Source organism: Pantherophis guttatus, chromosome 1, assembly GCF_059756535.1.
Source record: "Pantherophis guttatus breed Tessera chromosome 1, ASM5975653v1, whole genome shotgun sequence".
Taxonomy (NCBI): domain Eukaryota; kingdom Metazoa; phylum Chordata; class Lepidosauria; order Squamata; family Colubridae; genus Pantherophis; species Pantherophis guttatus.
In genome coordinates this window covers 157,244,523-157,262,154 of record NC_142063.1, presented here as the reverse complement: position 1 = coordinate 157,262,154, position 17,632 = coordinate 157,244,523, and the positions used below count along the sequence as shown (strand labels likewise).

Genomic DNA, 17,632 nt, shown 5'->3' with positions numbered 1-17,632 from the left:
AAGTGGTACAGGAGAAAAAGAGAACATGAAATGATGCATCAAAATGCTTAAGAATCTGTGGAGAAAGATAAATGTGATGAAAATAAACATGGCTTTAAGACTGATATACATTTTGAGAGTTTTGCATATTTTAATTGTGCTTTGTAAATAAGTTGGCATGTTAATGATAAATTCTGTATGGAACAGTAAAATATCAAAGATTTATTTCTTAAAGTTTTAGCTTTTATATAATAATGGTGATTTCAGTTTTCCAGATTGTCTTCTGTATCATTGACTGTATTTGTTAATTTCAGTAACAACAACAGACGAAATTTAGTGATATTTTAGTGATATTATATATATCACTTAAGGTGATCAGACATATTGTGGTATTACTGGATCAGAAACTAAAATTCTTGTTGGAGTTCTCTTGAAAAATTGACTATCTGGAACAAATCCTTTTAAAAGTGGGTAAAACTTTAATTTGCAGAGCATAATTTCAAAGTTGGATTGTCAAATCAATCATCACAGGAACACTAATTTAACCGTAGACTAATGTAACATAAAAGTCTTTTTCTGGTTCATTAGACTCTCCAAAATATATTTTTAATAGGTTGGTTATCATTTCTTCTTTGTTAAATTTACTGTATAATACATAGGTAAATGGAAAGCAAAGATTGCACACACAATTGCAGGTAATCTGGAATCAGGTATTAATTTGTTTAAAAAATTTAATTTGTTTGAAAATTGAGTTGTAGTGTTTTTGAAACAGAAACTGTCATGCCCCTGAATCTGAGATGGAAGACAAACAGCTGACAGAGAGCAGGAGAGTAGCTCCGTTGGCTGTGGAGTAAACTGGGGAAGGGCAAAGTCAGGTTGGGCAGAGCATGGGAAAGGTAGAACAAGGAAGAGGAAGTTCAGATGAAGACCAAGGCCCACACCCTCCTCATCCTAGGGCGCGCAGGGAAGAACGCAGAAGAGAGCAACGTGGCTTAAGAGGAAGGAAAGGGCCCCAATTCCCTTCACAAGGCACACCTGGGGATGGAGTTTCAGTTGGGAGGAACAAACTCTAAATTCATCTAGTGTGAGAGTTGTGGCCATGCATTTCTGGCATTCCTCCTGACTGTTTGAATTAGTATCGTGCTACTGTGTGCTTATCTTGTCTTGCTGGAATTATTCTTCATTTCTGGGACTCATTATCTTGCCCTGCTGGAGTGATTGATTGCCATCATTCTATTTATAGCATTTGGACTGGAGTATCTGTAGCCAGAAGCTGCTGCAGGTTTGTGGGAGAGCTTTTCTCCAGGCTGGAGAGTAAACAGGATGTTGGGGACAAAGTTGCTGCCAATAGAGGGACTCATACCAGTTCTCTGGCTGTGTTGCCTTCATGCCATGCCCTGTTTCTGTCTGGATTGTATTGTGCCTGTATTTCTCAATCCCATGAAATATGACTAAGATGGCTGAATGGAAAATAGGATAAGCTGATGGTGTTGTCACCATTTGACTGCTCCTCCAAAAAAGGATAAGTTTTCTACCCTTTTAACAATGATCTGGAAGAGGATTACAGCAGCTGCAGCAGTCCTCTTTTTCATGTTGTCATCCTTGTTGTCCATTTGGTTGCAAAACATTGCATTTTATGGCTGTGTACTTGGCTATATTGATTTATTCCTTATTTAATTCCTTCTTGTTCATTCAGGTTTTATGCAAGCCACTCTGCAAATCTAACTGAATGAAAATTAGAGTAAAGTACTTAGAATAAAGATGAAGCAAGGCAAACTCATCTGGGAAGGGAACTCTGATTCGTTGGGATGCTCCAACTGAAATGGAGCTGGGAGTAAAGATAAAGATTTACTCTACTTGAGCTAGATATCCCCCCACCCTTATTTTCAATCTAATCAACTGCTGTGCTGTTTCCTGATTAGTCTATCCAAGCACTAACCAGGGCCAATTTTGTACCAGAGAAAGAAAAGCCAGAAAACTCATGTTTTTGCCTGGTTTCCCTAGTGCCTCATTTACGTTTTTCTTCAGGTGTCTACTCAATGAGTATGTGCAATTTGTTTTTTAGAAAACAAAGCCTCAGCTAGTTTCCAGTAATCAGCAAAATTTCCAAGTTGGAAAAAAGAACTGTCAAACTGAGTAGGGTTCATTTTTCTCCAAAGTCACAAGCCAGAAAGTTATCTTTCTGCATTATTTTGAGAGCGTTTTGTTTATAGCTTCCTGTGTGGACCTCTTGGGAAGGTAAATGATTTTCACCTTAAACCATGCTGTATAAATCACAATATTAGTTGGTTAATCTTTCATAACTTGTACTTGTGAAAATATTAGTTACTCAATGTTCAAAGGTAGATAAATTAAAGATGATGAGAAAGCAATTCTACATTTAATAACATTCATTTTGGGATTTTGGAATCTCACAGGAGGAAAATGGATCAAAATAAATCACAATCTGATATTTTGTGTCTTCTTCAACAAAGCTAACACATATGTAATAACTACAGGAATTAGAAATAAAATAATGAGAAAGGAGACCTATATGGGAAATAGACCTCAATCTTAAATTCCAAGTAATGGAGGAATGAAAGAAAAATGGGTCCCTTAAGTCCAGGCGTATTGATCTTCCTTCAGTCAGTTGATGGCAGTTCTGTCATATCTTGAAATATTTATCATGCCAATTTTTAAAAACAAAGATAAATCATTTTGCAATATTTTTACTTAAAGTGAAAGAAAGCTCAACCAATCTCTGTGTAGACCTCAATTACTTACTAATATAAGATTAATTGATTGATTATGTTCCATCAGGTCAGTGTCGATTCTTAGTGAGCGCATAAGTAAGTAAGTAAGTAAGTAAGTATTTATTTAATATATATCAAATTTAGAGACGACCCATCTCAGACATAGGATGACTCATATTTTCACTATGATGAACTATCCCTAACTTATTCTTTCAAGTCTTCCAAAAGTGCACTCATTGCACTGTAACTAAGTTTGTGTGTCTTGCTTCGGATCATCCTTTTTTTCTATTTCATTCTCCCTTTTCTAGCATTAGAGTCTTTTCCCAACAACTAGTTCCTTGCATAATGTGTCTGTACATTTGAGATAGCCATACCACAGCTGGAATATTATATCCAGTTTTGGTTGCCACGATATAAAAAAGATGCTGAGATTCTAGAAAGAGTGCAGAGAAGAACAACAATGATGATTAGGGAACTGGAGGCTAAAACATATGAAGAACTGTTGTAGGAATTAAATGTGTTGGAGGGAAGAGCCGAGGACTTTGTACAATATCTGCATGACAAAATCACTCAGATTCGGGAAGGTCTGGACTCCGACTGGGTAGGTCCAGCGAGGGTGACGGGGGCAGGTCTTGAGAAGGTTATCTGGGACGAGTTTGATCCTGTGACCCCAGATGACGTGGACAAGATTCTGGGTAGACTGAATGCAACCACATGTTTGTTGGACCCGTGTCCCTCCTGGTTAGTACTGGCTTCCCGGGAGGTGACGCGAGGCTGGCTCCAGGGGATTATAAATGCTTCATTGGGTGAGGGTGCCTTCCCCGCCGCCTTGAAGGAGGCGGTGGTGAGGCCTCTCCTCAAGAAGCCTTCCCTGGACCCGGCAGTATTGGCTAATTATCGTCCAGTCTCCAACCTTCGCTTCGTTGCGAAGGTTGTCGAGAGTGTGGTTGCATGACAGTTTCCCCAGTACCTGGATGAAACGTCATATCTAGATCCATTCCAGTCGGGCTTCAGGCCTGGGTACAGCACGGAAACGGCATTGGTCGCATTGGTTGATGATCTCTGGAGGGCTCGGGACAGGGGTTGCTCCTCTGTCTTGGTCCTGTTAGATCTCTCAGCGGCTTTTGATACCATCGACCATGGTATCATGCTGCACCGGTTGGAAGAGTTGGGGGTGGGAGGCACCATTTTACGGTGGTTCTCCTCCTTTCTCTCCGACCGGTCGCAGTCTGTGTTGACAGGGGGGCAGAGATCGACCCCGAGGCCCCTCATATGTGGGGTGCTGCAGGGATTGGTTCTCTCGCCCCTTTTGTTCAACATTTATGTAAAGCCGCTGGGCGAGATCATCCGTGGTTTCGGGGTGAAGTACCACCAGTACGCTGACGACACTCAGCTGTACATCTCCACCCCGGACCACCCCAACGATGCCCTTGAAGTGATGTCCCGGTGCCTGGAGGCCGTACGGATCTGGATGGGGAGGAACAGGCTCAGGCTCAACCCATCCAAGACTGAGTGGCTGTGGTTTCCGACGTCCCGATATAGTCAGCTGGCACCATCGCTGACTATTGGGGGCGAATCATTGGCCCCCACGGAAAGGGCTCGCAACTTGGGCGTCCTCCTGGATTCACGGCTGTCTCTAGAAGAGCACTTGACGGCCGTGACCGGGAGGATTTTTCATCAGGTTCGCCTGATTCGCCAGTTGCGTCCCTTTCTAGATCGGGACTCCCTACACACGGTCACTCATGCCCTCGTCACCTCTTGTCTGGACTACTGTAACGCTCTCTACATGGGGCTCCCCTTGAGGTGCACTCGGAGGCTCCAACTGGCGCAGAGTGCGGCCGCGCGGGTGGTTATGGGAGCAACATGGAGCTCCCATGTACCAGATTAAAACCTCCATCAGTCCAAGGCAGCCAGGTGAAATAGCCAAGTTTTCAGCCCATGGCGGAAAGAACGAAGGTCAGGGGCCACCCTGAGCTCCAGAGGGAGTTGATTCCAAAGGGCAGGTGCGCCCACAGAGAAAGCTCTCTCCCTGGGGGTCGCCAGCCAACACGGTCTGGCCGATGGCACTCTGAATAGGCCCTCCCTGTGGGAGCGCACCGGGCGATGGGAAGCTGTTGCTGGCTGCAGATGGTCCACCAAATATCCCTGGCCTAGGCCATGTAGGGCTTTATAGGTAATCACCAGCACCTTGAATCTCACCCGGAGGGCAACCGGCAGCCAATGCAAGTCGCGCAGGAGAGGTGTAACATGGAAGTGTCGGGAGACTCCCATCACTACCCGCACAGCCGCATTCTGCACCAGAAGCTTCCGAGTGGTCTTCAGGGGCAGCCCCATGTAGAGAGCATTGCAGTAGTCAATACGAGAGGTGATGAGCGCATGAGTGACCGTGCGTAGGGCATCTCGGTCCAAGTAGGGGCGCAACTGATGCACCAGGCAAACCTGGGCAAATGCCTCCCTGGTCATGGTCCTTACATGATCTTCCAAATTTAACCATTTTAAGTTATAAACATTTTAAATTTTAAAGAGATTGGACAACCACTTGTCTGAAATGTTATAGGCTCTCCTGCTTGAGCGGGGTATTATACTAGAAAACCTCCAAGGTCCCTTCCAACTCTGATATTCTGTGAATTTTGATTATTTGTGCCTCAAGTGAAAACTCTGGGATGATTTATTTGATGATCCATCTGCTTGTTTTCTTGGCTCTCCATGATATTCTCAGAAGTGTTCAGAAGAATATAGGATTACTTCTACAGATTATGCCAACATATGTTAGATTTATACCGGGATTAACATATGTCTAACAAGATTCTTTGTGATTTTATGTGAACAGACTTACTGCAAAGACTTGTTTGCTGTTTGTGAATCTTAAGTGAGAAACCCTCATGGGTAAATAGAATCTGAACTAGAAATAGAAAATATCTCACTCTACACAGATGTGTAAACTATGGAGCTGCTCCATGACAAAGTGCCTATTTTATAGTAATTTCTGTTAGCCGTTTACTCAGAAGAGGGTCTATTTCTATGCAATTTCCAAATCTGGCAACTAAAAAGAAAAATAAAGTATTATAAAGAAATTGTTTCTCCCCTGTAAACCTCCATCTAAAGAAGAAGCCTATGCTGGGGAAAATCTCATTCAAACAATATTTTTGCATTTATAACACAGAGATGGGAAATATTATATACCAGTCATTTTCTTTTAGACTTTAGAGAATGTAAGAAGCTTTCCTCTCTCAATTCCATGGTTTCAAGTTTCTTGCAAAGCCTTGCTCTTAATCTCTTTTGAGTTTCCTGCAACCTATCTCTGAGTCTTCTTCTTTGCCCTTGATTATTTGACATCTTCAGTTAGTATTCTCCACTGTCCAATACAGCATAAATGCACAACTAAGGAACTAAACAAAACAGAAAAACTGAGTGCCATAAATCAACAAAGCTCTTGATTTTCTCTGGTACCACTGTTGAAAATGATATGGTGCCTCAGGAAGGAGATAAGAAGTCTTAATTTGGTTAAAGTTCTTTTTTTTTTTTCAAATTAGCAGGGGAATTGAACTAATAGTAGTTGCCTCCCTCCCCCTTTGTTCGTAAAGTATCTATTTGCGGAGGAATCTGTCAGGAGAATTACATTTCCTCAAATCTTCATATAATCACTTAATCCAAGACTAAAAATGGCTTTATCCTTAAGGAGCAATGATCCGTGCCATATTGCTTAACCACACCTGATTTATTTTTGTGTAAGTGGGATTGCTAAAGTAAAAAAAAAAAAAAGTAACTTCTTAAGCATTGCATACCAGCCTCTTTTTTTCTTATTTATAATACACAATTCTGTGTAACTGCAGCAGTCTTAATACAACACCAAAAACCTGTGCCCTAACTCTGTTATTTACTTAGACCTCCCACAGCAAAATTGCAATATGATAAGAGTTTCTATACCTATTTCATGCCAATTTAGTTGAAGTATGAATGTGCCAAATTTCAAATGATGGCTAGTTGAAGGAAAAAGCTTTATGCTTGCCTTTGCTGTTATCTAACTCTCATCTGGATTTTTGCAGCACAGGTATGGAGAGCTTCCAATTTGCTTCCAATAATTTGTGCCACAATGCAAACAGGAACATTTTCTTGTGGGAAGATTTTTATGCAGGTTTACAGATAAATATAATTTTAAATCAGTGTTTTTTCAAACTTGGCAATTTTAAGATATATGGATCTTAACTACCAGAAATACCCAGCCAGCATTCAGAGAGTTGAAGTCTACATATCTTAATTGCCAAGTTTGAAAACACTGGCCTAGAGTCACTAGGAGCCTGAGTAGCATAGGAGGCTAATGCCTCTTATTAAGGCAGCATTTAACATCCAGCTGCCTGCAATTACTGCGAGTTCAATTCTCACCAGGCTCAAGGTGGACTCAGCCTTCCATCCTTTCTAAGGTGGGTAAATTGAGGACCCAGTTTGTGGGGGCAATAAGCTGACTTTGTATAAATATACAAAAAGTATGAAGGCTATTGCTTAACGCATTGTAAGCCCAGTTTTGCTGTGTAAGGCAGAATTATAACCTGGGTTGCCCCAGTGGGATTAAGTACTTTATGCTCTGTAGTTCTGTAAGGTTTAGTTCATCTGCAAAACAACATCAGAAAGTGATTGACACTTTAATATCATCCCTAGCACGTGAACATAGCTTTTCAGGTGAATTGTTGACATGAATACCATACCTACAGATCCCATACTTTTCTATTACTTCTAAAATCTTTGCTGCGGTTTATGAAAGACTCCAAAGATGTAGCATCATTTAAGCCAATTCCTCTGTTTATTGCATGAACCCAAATTAAAGTATCCTCACCAGGATTCAGCTTCTGCTTGAATGCATCAATAATTACTTTCAATTTTTGTCCTATAATTAAGGTTTTCCATAGCATTTGATCAGAATGCATTTGATTGCAAACAGATAATTTTATTTTATTTGTTTTTATTTCATGTCCTGTTGTCTTGCACTTGAAAAGAAGTCTTGATCTTTTAGACGGAGTCCCTTCTCCCCTTTCAGGACTTAAGGATCATAATATGTCCCCAGTGGTTTCTTCTTAAGGCTCAACATGATTCATCCTCTCAGTTTTTCTCCTAGTCCTAGTGCTCTTACAGACAATCAACTTTTTTAAAACTATTTTTTCTTAAAGGTTTTTTTTTTTTTGCAAAGTAAAAGCATCAAAATGTAAAGAAAAAAGAAAGGAAAGACAGAAAGAAAGAAAAGTAAAAGGAAAGTGATAAATAAATAGGAAAGAAATTAAAGAAAAAAATACAAAAAAGTGAAACAGAAAAAACCAGAAAAAATATAGAGAGAGCAGCTTCCAGTCTTCTTTACAGTTATAAATGCATTTTATTTTCTCTGTCTAAAGTTACATTATGCTCCCTTCCCTCCATATTCTATCCTTTTCTAATCAGCCAACTCCTAAATCACAGGTTCTTTTTTTTTTCTGTTTTCAGTAAAATATCTATAAAGGGTTTCCAGTTACTAACAAATGTACTTATTGACTTATCCATAATCAAACAAGTTAATTTTCCATCTTTGCAAATTTGCTCATCTTCACTAACCGTTCCTTCATTGTGAGTATTTCAGAGTCTTTCCACACTTTTTTTTTTTAAGTACACAAGTCTAAGTTTACATTTGAGATGTAAACTTCATGCTTGGGGGCTTAAAGTGCTCAGAGCAGTGTGGGGATCTCTGCACTGTAACTGAAGCACCTGCAGAGATCCAGTGCTCAGTCAGAAAGTGTCTTTCTTGGTCAATCAGGGAGGAGAGATTTCTCAGCAAATCCAAGCTTGGTAATCAAGCGTCTCTTGCAAATCTCTTCCCCTAAAACACATTTCTTCTAACTGCTGCTTGGAAGCAGCAACGGATTCCCCATCTTGCCTCAGGCAGGCCTTATGACTGAAATAGATCTAAATGCAGGGTGAGAAATCGGCAGTGGGATTTACAGTTTAATCCTCTGTGCTCAGAGATCTGTTTCAGCCTCGGAACATGGCCTCACTTTCCAACCCTTTGATCATTTCTGTTACTGTTCTCCGCACCTGTTCCAGTTGTGCTAATACTTTCCAGAACTTTATACAGTACTCGAAATAAGGTTTGGCCAATGCAGAATAGAACTATTACTTTCTGTAACTTAGAAATTATTTTATTTTATTGGTGCACCCTCAGTTTTAACGGTCCCTTTCTGCTGCACGGCCATATTCACGTTGCAATCCAGTTTAACCTCACATCTGTTGCATGTGACTCAGTTTCCTATAAATTGCTTCTCTGTGGTGTCTAACTTAATTTCCTTAGCTGAATGTTGTTATTTTAAGCGCCATATATTTGTTTTCTTTGTGTCTCTCTCTCATTTGTCAGTACAAGGAAAACAGCCCAACTTCATAAACAAATTTGGACACCTCATTCTGCAAGAAGGTGATGATTTAGATCTACACTGTACAATACACGGAGAGCCAAGGCCAAATGTCATTTGGACAAAAGATGGCATCAGAATGGCAGCAAGGGAAATAAGTGTATGTTTAAATGTTTCCTTTGGGAACAGTGGCTTATGCCTTTCATTTCAGCACTAATCTATTTTCATATTTCTTTATTATTATTTTTTCAGATTGAGAAATTAGGGGACATCTACTACCTTGTAAAAAGAAACGCAGTTGTTGCTGATACTGGAAAATATATCTGTCTTGCCACTAATGAATTAGGGGAGGCGCACTGTTCAGCTTTCATCAGAGTAATAGGTAACTGGACTTAGACCACATTAGTATAATAAATGAGGAAGACCTTGTTCCCGTGCTATCTGACACTTTCATTTTGTTTCAGAGAAAAATAAAAGTGACATATCCTCAATGCAAGACTAAATCAAATCAAGAGAAAGGCCATTTGCTGGGGGGGGAAATGAGGACTGCCACACCCTGAGCAATACAAGGTCAAGACTGACATTGCTTGAGAGGTCAAAATCAAATAAAAAAACATTCCAAGAGGTAACTTCAATTTAAGTTCCTTTTGCCTTTGGAAGCACAGGAACAGCCCCTCAAGTATTTTCTTTATTGTGTGTTTTTTCATCAACAAAGCAGCTAATGTTCAGACATTAACCATGAGGCAAAGGGCCACAAGCAGACTCAGGTTTTTCAAACTCAAACTTCCAAAGAGGCAAAACTGAAAGCAGAGGAACCCTTTAAGTGATTGCGATTTATGAAGTAAAGATTATACCTGGTAAGGAAATTCTCCTTGTGATCATGTACATTGTACACAATACAGTGATGGGCAATGACTTTGTGAGGTAATTAAGGTTATCTCAGATATCAGGGAGGACAATAATGGGGGATGGGCTAATGCAGGGGTGAAATCCAGCAGGTTCTGACAGGTTCTGGAGAACTGGTAGCAGAAATTTTGAGCAGTCTGGAGAACCGGTAGCGGAAATTTTGAGTAGTTCAGAGAACCGGCAAATACCACCTCTGGCTGGCCCCAGAGTGGGGAGGGAATGGGGATTTTGCAGTATCCTTCCCCTGGAGTGGGGGGGGGAAATGGAGATTTTGCAATATCCTTCCCCTGCTATGCCCACCAAGCCACACCAAGCCCACCATGCTACTCCCAAGAACCAGTAGTAAAAAAAATTGGATTTCACCACTGGGCTAATGCCACTTATTGAACAGAATTTCTGTTGAATAAGAATTGTTGATCATTCAAAATCAATGTGTAGACAGTCCATGCATATTGTGTGGCCACAGGAAAGCTCCTGTATTGTAATGTGTAGGAAGCTATGGAACCTTCTGGCAAACGAAGCTCTCACAATGTTAAATGTGGCAAGATATGAAAGTTTATGAGGTTTTAGTGCACTTTTTTATTTTTTTAAAAAAAGTTTGCCCTTCAAAGCTGTTTGCAGCAGGTGGCTTACAGTCCTCTGTTTTGTCATGAAGAAACAAATCATACTTGCTCTGTGACACTTCATGTTCCAGATCAAGTTTCACGCATTGAAATATTTTATCCTTAACTATGTTAAGTCAGACCAGACTTTGTGAAGAAAATAGATCTTTCTGCTCATGGAAAAGACAAAATCCAGAAAAGGAGAATGGGAGAAGAAGGACAATTTTTTCCCCAGAGCAGATTTTCAGAGGTTAAAAGAGGCAGTGGGAAAAAGGGGAGTGAAACCATCTGCTTGCTTCTGAAAGGAAGATGGTGATACTAGCACAAAGTTTTCCACTCCCAGTCTTTCATTTTTGCGTAGTTCAAATAAAACACTGAGGAAAAGAAGGACATATTGCTTTCCCCCAATGCCTCTGTTGTGTGAGTTTTATCATTTACAATCTTCTAATGTTTTGTAGGTTTTATTCAATAAGCTTTATTTAGTCGGGATCACTGACCAGAATTTTTGACTTTTATATAAATAGCATTTGCTGGATATGCTATTTTGTCATTTTGTCATGTGAAAGCATTTTGTCATGGGAACTCACTGTTGAGAGTGATTTATCAGATACAGATTTACTGTATGCTTTTGTTCCCCCCATTGCCACTTCTTAAGACTTCCGGTGGCAATGTCGGGGCAGTGCAGAGGGAAAAGGATGATCTCCGTCCTTTGACTCTGATTTTTTCGTGCTTGGGGACCCTTCGAAGGTGCGTTGAGTTTGGAGATCCACACGAAACAGAGGGGAAGCCTGGGGGACAACGAGGTTGAAAGCAACCACCCGCTGGAATGAGGGAAGCCCTCTTTAACCCGGTGCGAATGTGTCCTGTCATGTCATTTTGACATGGCGGACTCGAGGCTATGACAAACTACAATACACTTGGAAGAGAAAGCATTATTAGCAGACTGTGCCCTTCTCATTTGTGAGGAACTCCCATATGTGTTGCGGCTTGAACTGTCAAAGTGAGTAATTTTAAAATATTTGGCAAAGAGGAAGGAAGCTCCAGCAGAAAACTAGCGGCGATTTAAAGAGAAGAGCTGTGATTCACTAAAAACAACTGCTGAGAGAGAGGAGCCAAAAGAAAGGAAAGACCGATAAAAGACTGTGAAAGCGAGAGTGAGAGCGGGAGAACGTAGGATGACGGAGGAAGGAAAAGAGAAGGAGAAGGAGAAGGGGGAAAAGTATGATTCTTGACAGATACCAACAGTGACTACTTTTGGTACCAGTCTGGTGGGAATCAGATGACTTTCAAATGACTCCCAGCATTTAGAAGTGGGGTGGGTGGGGATTAGTGATATTTTCATATTCATGTAATAGCAAGAATGAGCTAGTGTGGCATGTACTGTGTATATCTTGTGTATGGATGTGTATGAACATGGTTTCAATACCCCCTACGTACCGAAAGGGATAATCAGCATTCAGTTTCTAAAAATGCAATTGTCAAGATTTAAATCTGCCTGTGAGCCTCACCATCTGCCCTGAAAGCTTCCTGTTCGATCCAAGAGGATGGAGATAATCTGAATTGCCTAGTGGTAATATTTTTAAAAATGACTTCATTCTTTCTCGAACCTCAGTCCTGTTATTCAAAACAGATTCTATGAAGGATTTGTTATGAGACTGGAAATGTGTTAAGACCTGATGGCAGCGACTATTGGTGAGCTGTACATTAGAAAATTGAGCTTCCTTTTTCTGACTGTAGAAAATGAGAGCTGCACTTTAATTATCGCAGAGATACATCAAGAGGAGAAATTGGAAGATATAGCCTGAGTTATTGGAGGAAAAAAGAACCTTGGAAAAGTATAGCATAAATTATTATATACTATACAATAATTATACAGTATGTAATGTAATATATTATATTATACTATAATTGGTCTTCCAAAGAGTTTTGTATCATGTTGCCAACATGAATTAATTGGATACTCTTATGCTTAACATCTACAAAATTTTTATATAATATAATACTTTTATATAATAAAAGAGACACAACCAGGATCTCCTAGACTAGAATGACATATTTGGCTGCAACCCTCTAGTTTTAAAGTTGGATTCACAATTTAAAGATTTGGCGGTACCATGAAGGAGAGAAAAATGTCTCACTCACAAAGTTAACTACATGGGTGTAGCTACGGGTGGCTAATGAAGAATTTCTCCCATAAGGTGACACCAAATCAATGAGTGAATATTATATTGTGGAAGAATGCAGCTTAATCCAACTTCGTGATGAAACAGTTGTTCCCCAGCATATGATGGGGTAAACACCTGCAGAGTTTACAGTTATATGAATGTGATAAATCCAGAAAATTTGTACTAGAGAGTTTTGTTTCTCAGTCATGGCTGATTTTCAAAGGTGAAATGAACTGCATAAGATTTTTTTATTTTGTTTTAGGTTTATCTGTTTAGTATTTTCTGTAGAAACTTTAAATGGATAATTTAGTATATCTGTAATGAAGCGAAATAATATGTTGTATGATTACTTTGTAATCTTTTTATCCTTTACCTCCTTAAAGCAAAACATAAAAGGAAACCTCATATTTTCATAATATGTAACTATACAATGAGAAGTAAGATAAAATGTAATTTGTCAATAAACAGTTATTTTGCTTGCTGTGAGCTTGATTTTTCTCTTCATTTATATTGCTAATACGCAGCATCAAGAACTGTGATATATACATAGAAGCAGTAGCTTTGAGGTCTGACATTACTTCTTCAATTTAATATGAGCTTCCAAACATAAAAGTACAGGTTTTTAATAGTGAAAAAAAATATATGGATTAGTAAAACGGATCCACAGAGAAATCAAATATAATTTGAAAGGGCATGCAGTCCGTTGAAAAAGCTATCTTTCTCTCTTGATAGGAAGGCTAATCCATAGAACATACAGCAGTATTTGTATCTTTAAAGTTTGGAATGTTAAACTAGTATTGTCTTTAGGCTCTGAATGGATGAATTAATACTTTTCTCCAAACCTAGTGATCAGTATGTAACAGCCTAATATTAGTATTTATTCTACCACATCCTTCTATTTGGATAGCAGGTACAACTGGAACCTGATTTTTCAAGCTATAATGCTATGGCCCCAAGCTCTTTTTTCAGGCTTTATAGGATATACAGCAATGTTTCTCAACTTTGGTAGCTTGAAGATGGGTGGACTTCAACTCCCAGAATCCCCCAGCCAGCGCTGGCTGGGGGATTCTGGGAGTTGAAGTCCACCCATCTTCAAGCTACCAAGGTTGAGAAACACTGATATACACTATAGAAGAGACACTCCTCTACTTATGAAGAATATCCCATCTCAGATGCCTTTGTTTTGTTCCTCCCAAGGTGATACAATACAGCTGGTCCTTGACTTACAAGAGTTCATTTAGTGACTGTTCAAAATTACAGCAGCACTGTAAAAAATGAATCATGACCATTTTCCACACGACTATTGCAGCTTTCCCACATGTTCCAAAGTCAGATGTTTGGCAACTGGTTCATATTGATGATGGTCACAGTATTCTAGGATCATGTGATCCAGGGGTGAAATCCAGCAGGTTCTGACAGGTTCTGGAGAACCGGTAGTGGAAATTTTGAGCAGTTCGGTGAATCGGCAAATACCACCTCTGGCTGGCCCAAGAATGGGGTGGGAATGGAGACTTTGCAATATCCTTCCCCCAAGATGGGGAGGGAATGGAGATTTTGCAGTATCCTTCCCCACCAAACTACGCCCACCAAGCCACACTGAGCCCACCAAACCACACCCACAGAACTGGTAGTAAAAAAAATTGGATTTCACCACTGATGCGATCTTCTTTTTTTACCTTCTGACAATCAAAGTCACTTAACAAGCTTGTTTCTAATTTAACAACTGCATCGATTCACTTAACATCTGTGGTAAGTACGTTCCTAAAATGGGGCAAACTTCACTTAACAAATGTCTCGCTTAACAACAGAATTTGGGACTCAGTTGTGGTCATAAGCTGATAATCACTTCTTCAGTAGTAGATCTTCACTGTTGGGAAAAGAAAGTGATCTTAACGTGTCATAAAGACATCCTGAGACTAAAAGTTTGTGCAGACCAAAATCTTCCCAATTTATCACAGCAATCACCATGAAAATTCAGCCCAATATCTGGAGCTGATCTAAAATATAGTAATTCCTTTGATGACCAGTAGCTGAAGAAAATTGCTTTACAATGGTTAAAAAACAAACAAAATGGGAATAGTAACAAATATCACTTCATCTGAGTCTTGAATATCCATTGCTGTCAAAACAGTGGAGATCTTATCGTCGTTGAAGGTCTGAGGGCTCCATCAGAAAAGATCTGATTGTCCTTACCAATTAATTAAAAAATAATTTTACTGTGGAAAATACAATTTTGACTAGCTCCTCTTCATTCACAGAGTTCCAGAAAAGTGCTACAGCTGACTCCAAACACCCTTGCATTTCTATATGTCCTGCGTCATTGACAGTTGTCATCCATACTCCACAGTCTGATGCTTGGTCAGCAGCTAATTATAGTAGCTACCATATTTCCAAGCTGGCATGGCTTAAAGCTGTTGCAAAATTGGTCCTGGTTGGTAACTGCTAATATGGGACCAAGAAAAAATGAGGATGGCTAGTGGGATAGGGGTTGGTGTAAAGAGAAAGATAAAGACGAAGGATCCCCTGCTCTTCGGTTCTTCATGCCTAGTTCCTTCTCTCTTGGATTGTGCAGCACAGTCAGCATTAGTTACGCAAAACTGAGTAACCTTCCGCAAACTGGCAGAAAATTCCCAAGGGTTGGATTGAATTTATGTAGATAAATGAAAAGGAAAACAGAGTTTAGGAGATTGATACAGGTAGTCCTCGATTTACAACAGTACGTTTAGTGACCATTCAAAATTATAACAGCATTGAAAAGAGTGACTTACTCACGTTCAGGCGTTGAATTTTGATCACGTGACCATGGGGATGCTGCAATGGTTGTAAGTGTGGAAAACAGTCATAAGTCACTCTTTTCAATGCTGTTATATTTATGACAGTTGCAATGTCCCAGGGTCATGTGATCACCTTTTGCGACCTTCTAGACAAGCAAAGCCAATGGGGAAGTCAGATTCACTTAAGAACTGTGTCATTAAGCTGCACTGATTCATTTAACAACTGTGTCTCTCTTAGCAACAGAAATTTTGGGCTCAGTTGTGGTTCTGAGTCAAGCACTATCTACACAGTGAAAAATAATGCTGTGCTACTCAGGAACAAGAAGATGTAGATCAAGACGGGAAAATCTGAGACTCCTAGCTTTTACATACCCCTCCCACGGAGCCTTGGATGTGGTCCCAGAGCTGTGCCTTAATAAAAAGTGATGAACATGGGTGGCAGAAAGACAATAATGGTGACAACACAGGAATGAATAATTGCATTTTTTTATGATTGGTCAAGGACTACATTCTTTAAAATGCCCATTGTTCTATGGACAGGGACAAAACAAAAAAAGTACTAGAAGACAAATTAGAAAATAAATATAAATGAAGAGTTCCCACTTTTACAATGTTAAAAAGAATATGCATTTTAAAATGTTTATTTTTCATTTATACCCCACTTTTCTACCTATATGGCACTCAAGACAGCTAAATTGCTCTCTGGTGTGGGATACATTTTTGGACAATTAGAAAAAAAAGAATCCCATTGTTTGAAAGAGTAATCCCTTAATATACAGTATCTGTAGATTATTTGCCAAGTAACTGACCCATCAGTGTTTGACAGCAATTTAGCAATTTAAAATTCAGGAACAAATCTTACAATCAAATATAGTAATACTATAAATTTTTGGAAGAAATTTGGACATACACAAAGTCTCTATGGGTGAACATAAGGCCAGCTTTGGTTAGAGGCATTAGGGGAGAGATGAAATAAATGATGAGCAGGCTCCAACGTAGATACTGCAGCTGTCAGTGCGGTAACAAATGGATACAAAAAATAAAAAATATATAATAATAATAAATTTGTATGAGGAAGGAAGGAAGGAAGGAAGGAAGGAAGGAAGGAAGGAAGGAAGGAAGGAAGGAAGGAAGGAAGGAAGGATTGCAATGCTGATTTCAGTTGTTGAGAAACTATAGAAGATTTCCTTCTCATTGGGATAGTTAGAAGTCTTGAAGTTGCCTATCAGCAAACCTTGGGCAGAAGGCTGAGCATGCACACCTGCACACAGTCCTCCCCACCATAGGTACATATATTGTGTTAAATAATACAGGTAGTCCTTGACTTACAACAGTTCATTTAGTGACCGTTCGAAGCTACAACAGCACTGAAAAAAGGGACTTATGGCCGTTTTTCACACTTATGACCGTTTCAGCATCCCCATGGTCACGTGATCAAAATTAAGACGCTTGGGAACTGATTCACATTTATGACCGTTGCAGTGTCCCGGGGTCATGTTATCACTTTTTGCGACCTTCTGACAAGCAAAGTCAATGGGGAAGCCAGATTCACTTAACAACCATCTTACTAATTTAACAACGGCAATGATTCACTTAACAACTGTGGCAAGAAAGGGCATAAAATGGGGCAAAATTCACTTAACAAATGTTCTCCCTTAGCAACAAAAATGTGGGGCTCAATTGTGGTCATAAATCGAGGACTACCTGTAGTAAGAATTTGGATTATAGTATAGCAAGGATGAAGGGATGCGGTGGCTCAGTGGCTTAGATGCTGAGCTTGTCGATTGAAGGGTTGGCAGTTCAGCGGTTTGAATCCTTAGTGCCACGTAATGTGGTGAGCTCCCATTACTTGTCCCAGCTTCTGCCAACCTAGCAGTTCGAAAGCACGTAAAAAATGCAAGTAGAAAAATAGGGACCACCTTTGGTGGGAAGGTAACAGTGTTCCATGCACCTTTGGCATTTAGTCATGCCAGCCACATGACCACGGAGACATCTTTGGACAGCGCTGGCTCTTTGGCTTTGAAACGGAGATGAGCACCGCCCCCTAGAGTCGGGAACGACTAGCACATATGTGCAAGGGGAATCTTTACCTTTTACCTTTATAGCAAG

The 17,632-nt window shown here is 39.9% G+C and overlaps 1 protein-coding gene across 4 annotated transcripts in view; it reads left to right on the top strand.

The window, feature by feature from the left end:
* CCDC141 (coiled-coil domain containing 141) overlaps nt 1-9,668 on the top strand; it is a 127,996-nt gene extending 118,328 nt beyond the window's left edge. For all 4 annotated transcript variants that reach the window (XM_034428601.3, XM_034428615.2, XM_034428613.2 and 1 more), the window contains 3 exons: nt 9,082-9,236; nt 9,329-9,458; nt 9,541-9,668. In XM_034428601.3, the coding sequence (XP_034284492.2) occupies nt 9,082-9,236; nt 9,329-9,458; nt 9,541-9,578 (323 nt within the window). In that variant the 3' untranslated portion in view covers nt 9,579-9,668. The remainder of the gene's footprint in view (nt 1-9,081; nt 9,237-9,328; nt 9,459-9,540) is intronic.
* The last annotated feature ends 7,964 nt before the right edge of the window (nt 9,669-17,632 follow it).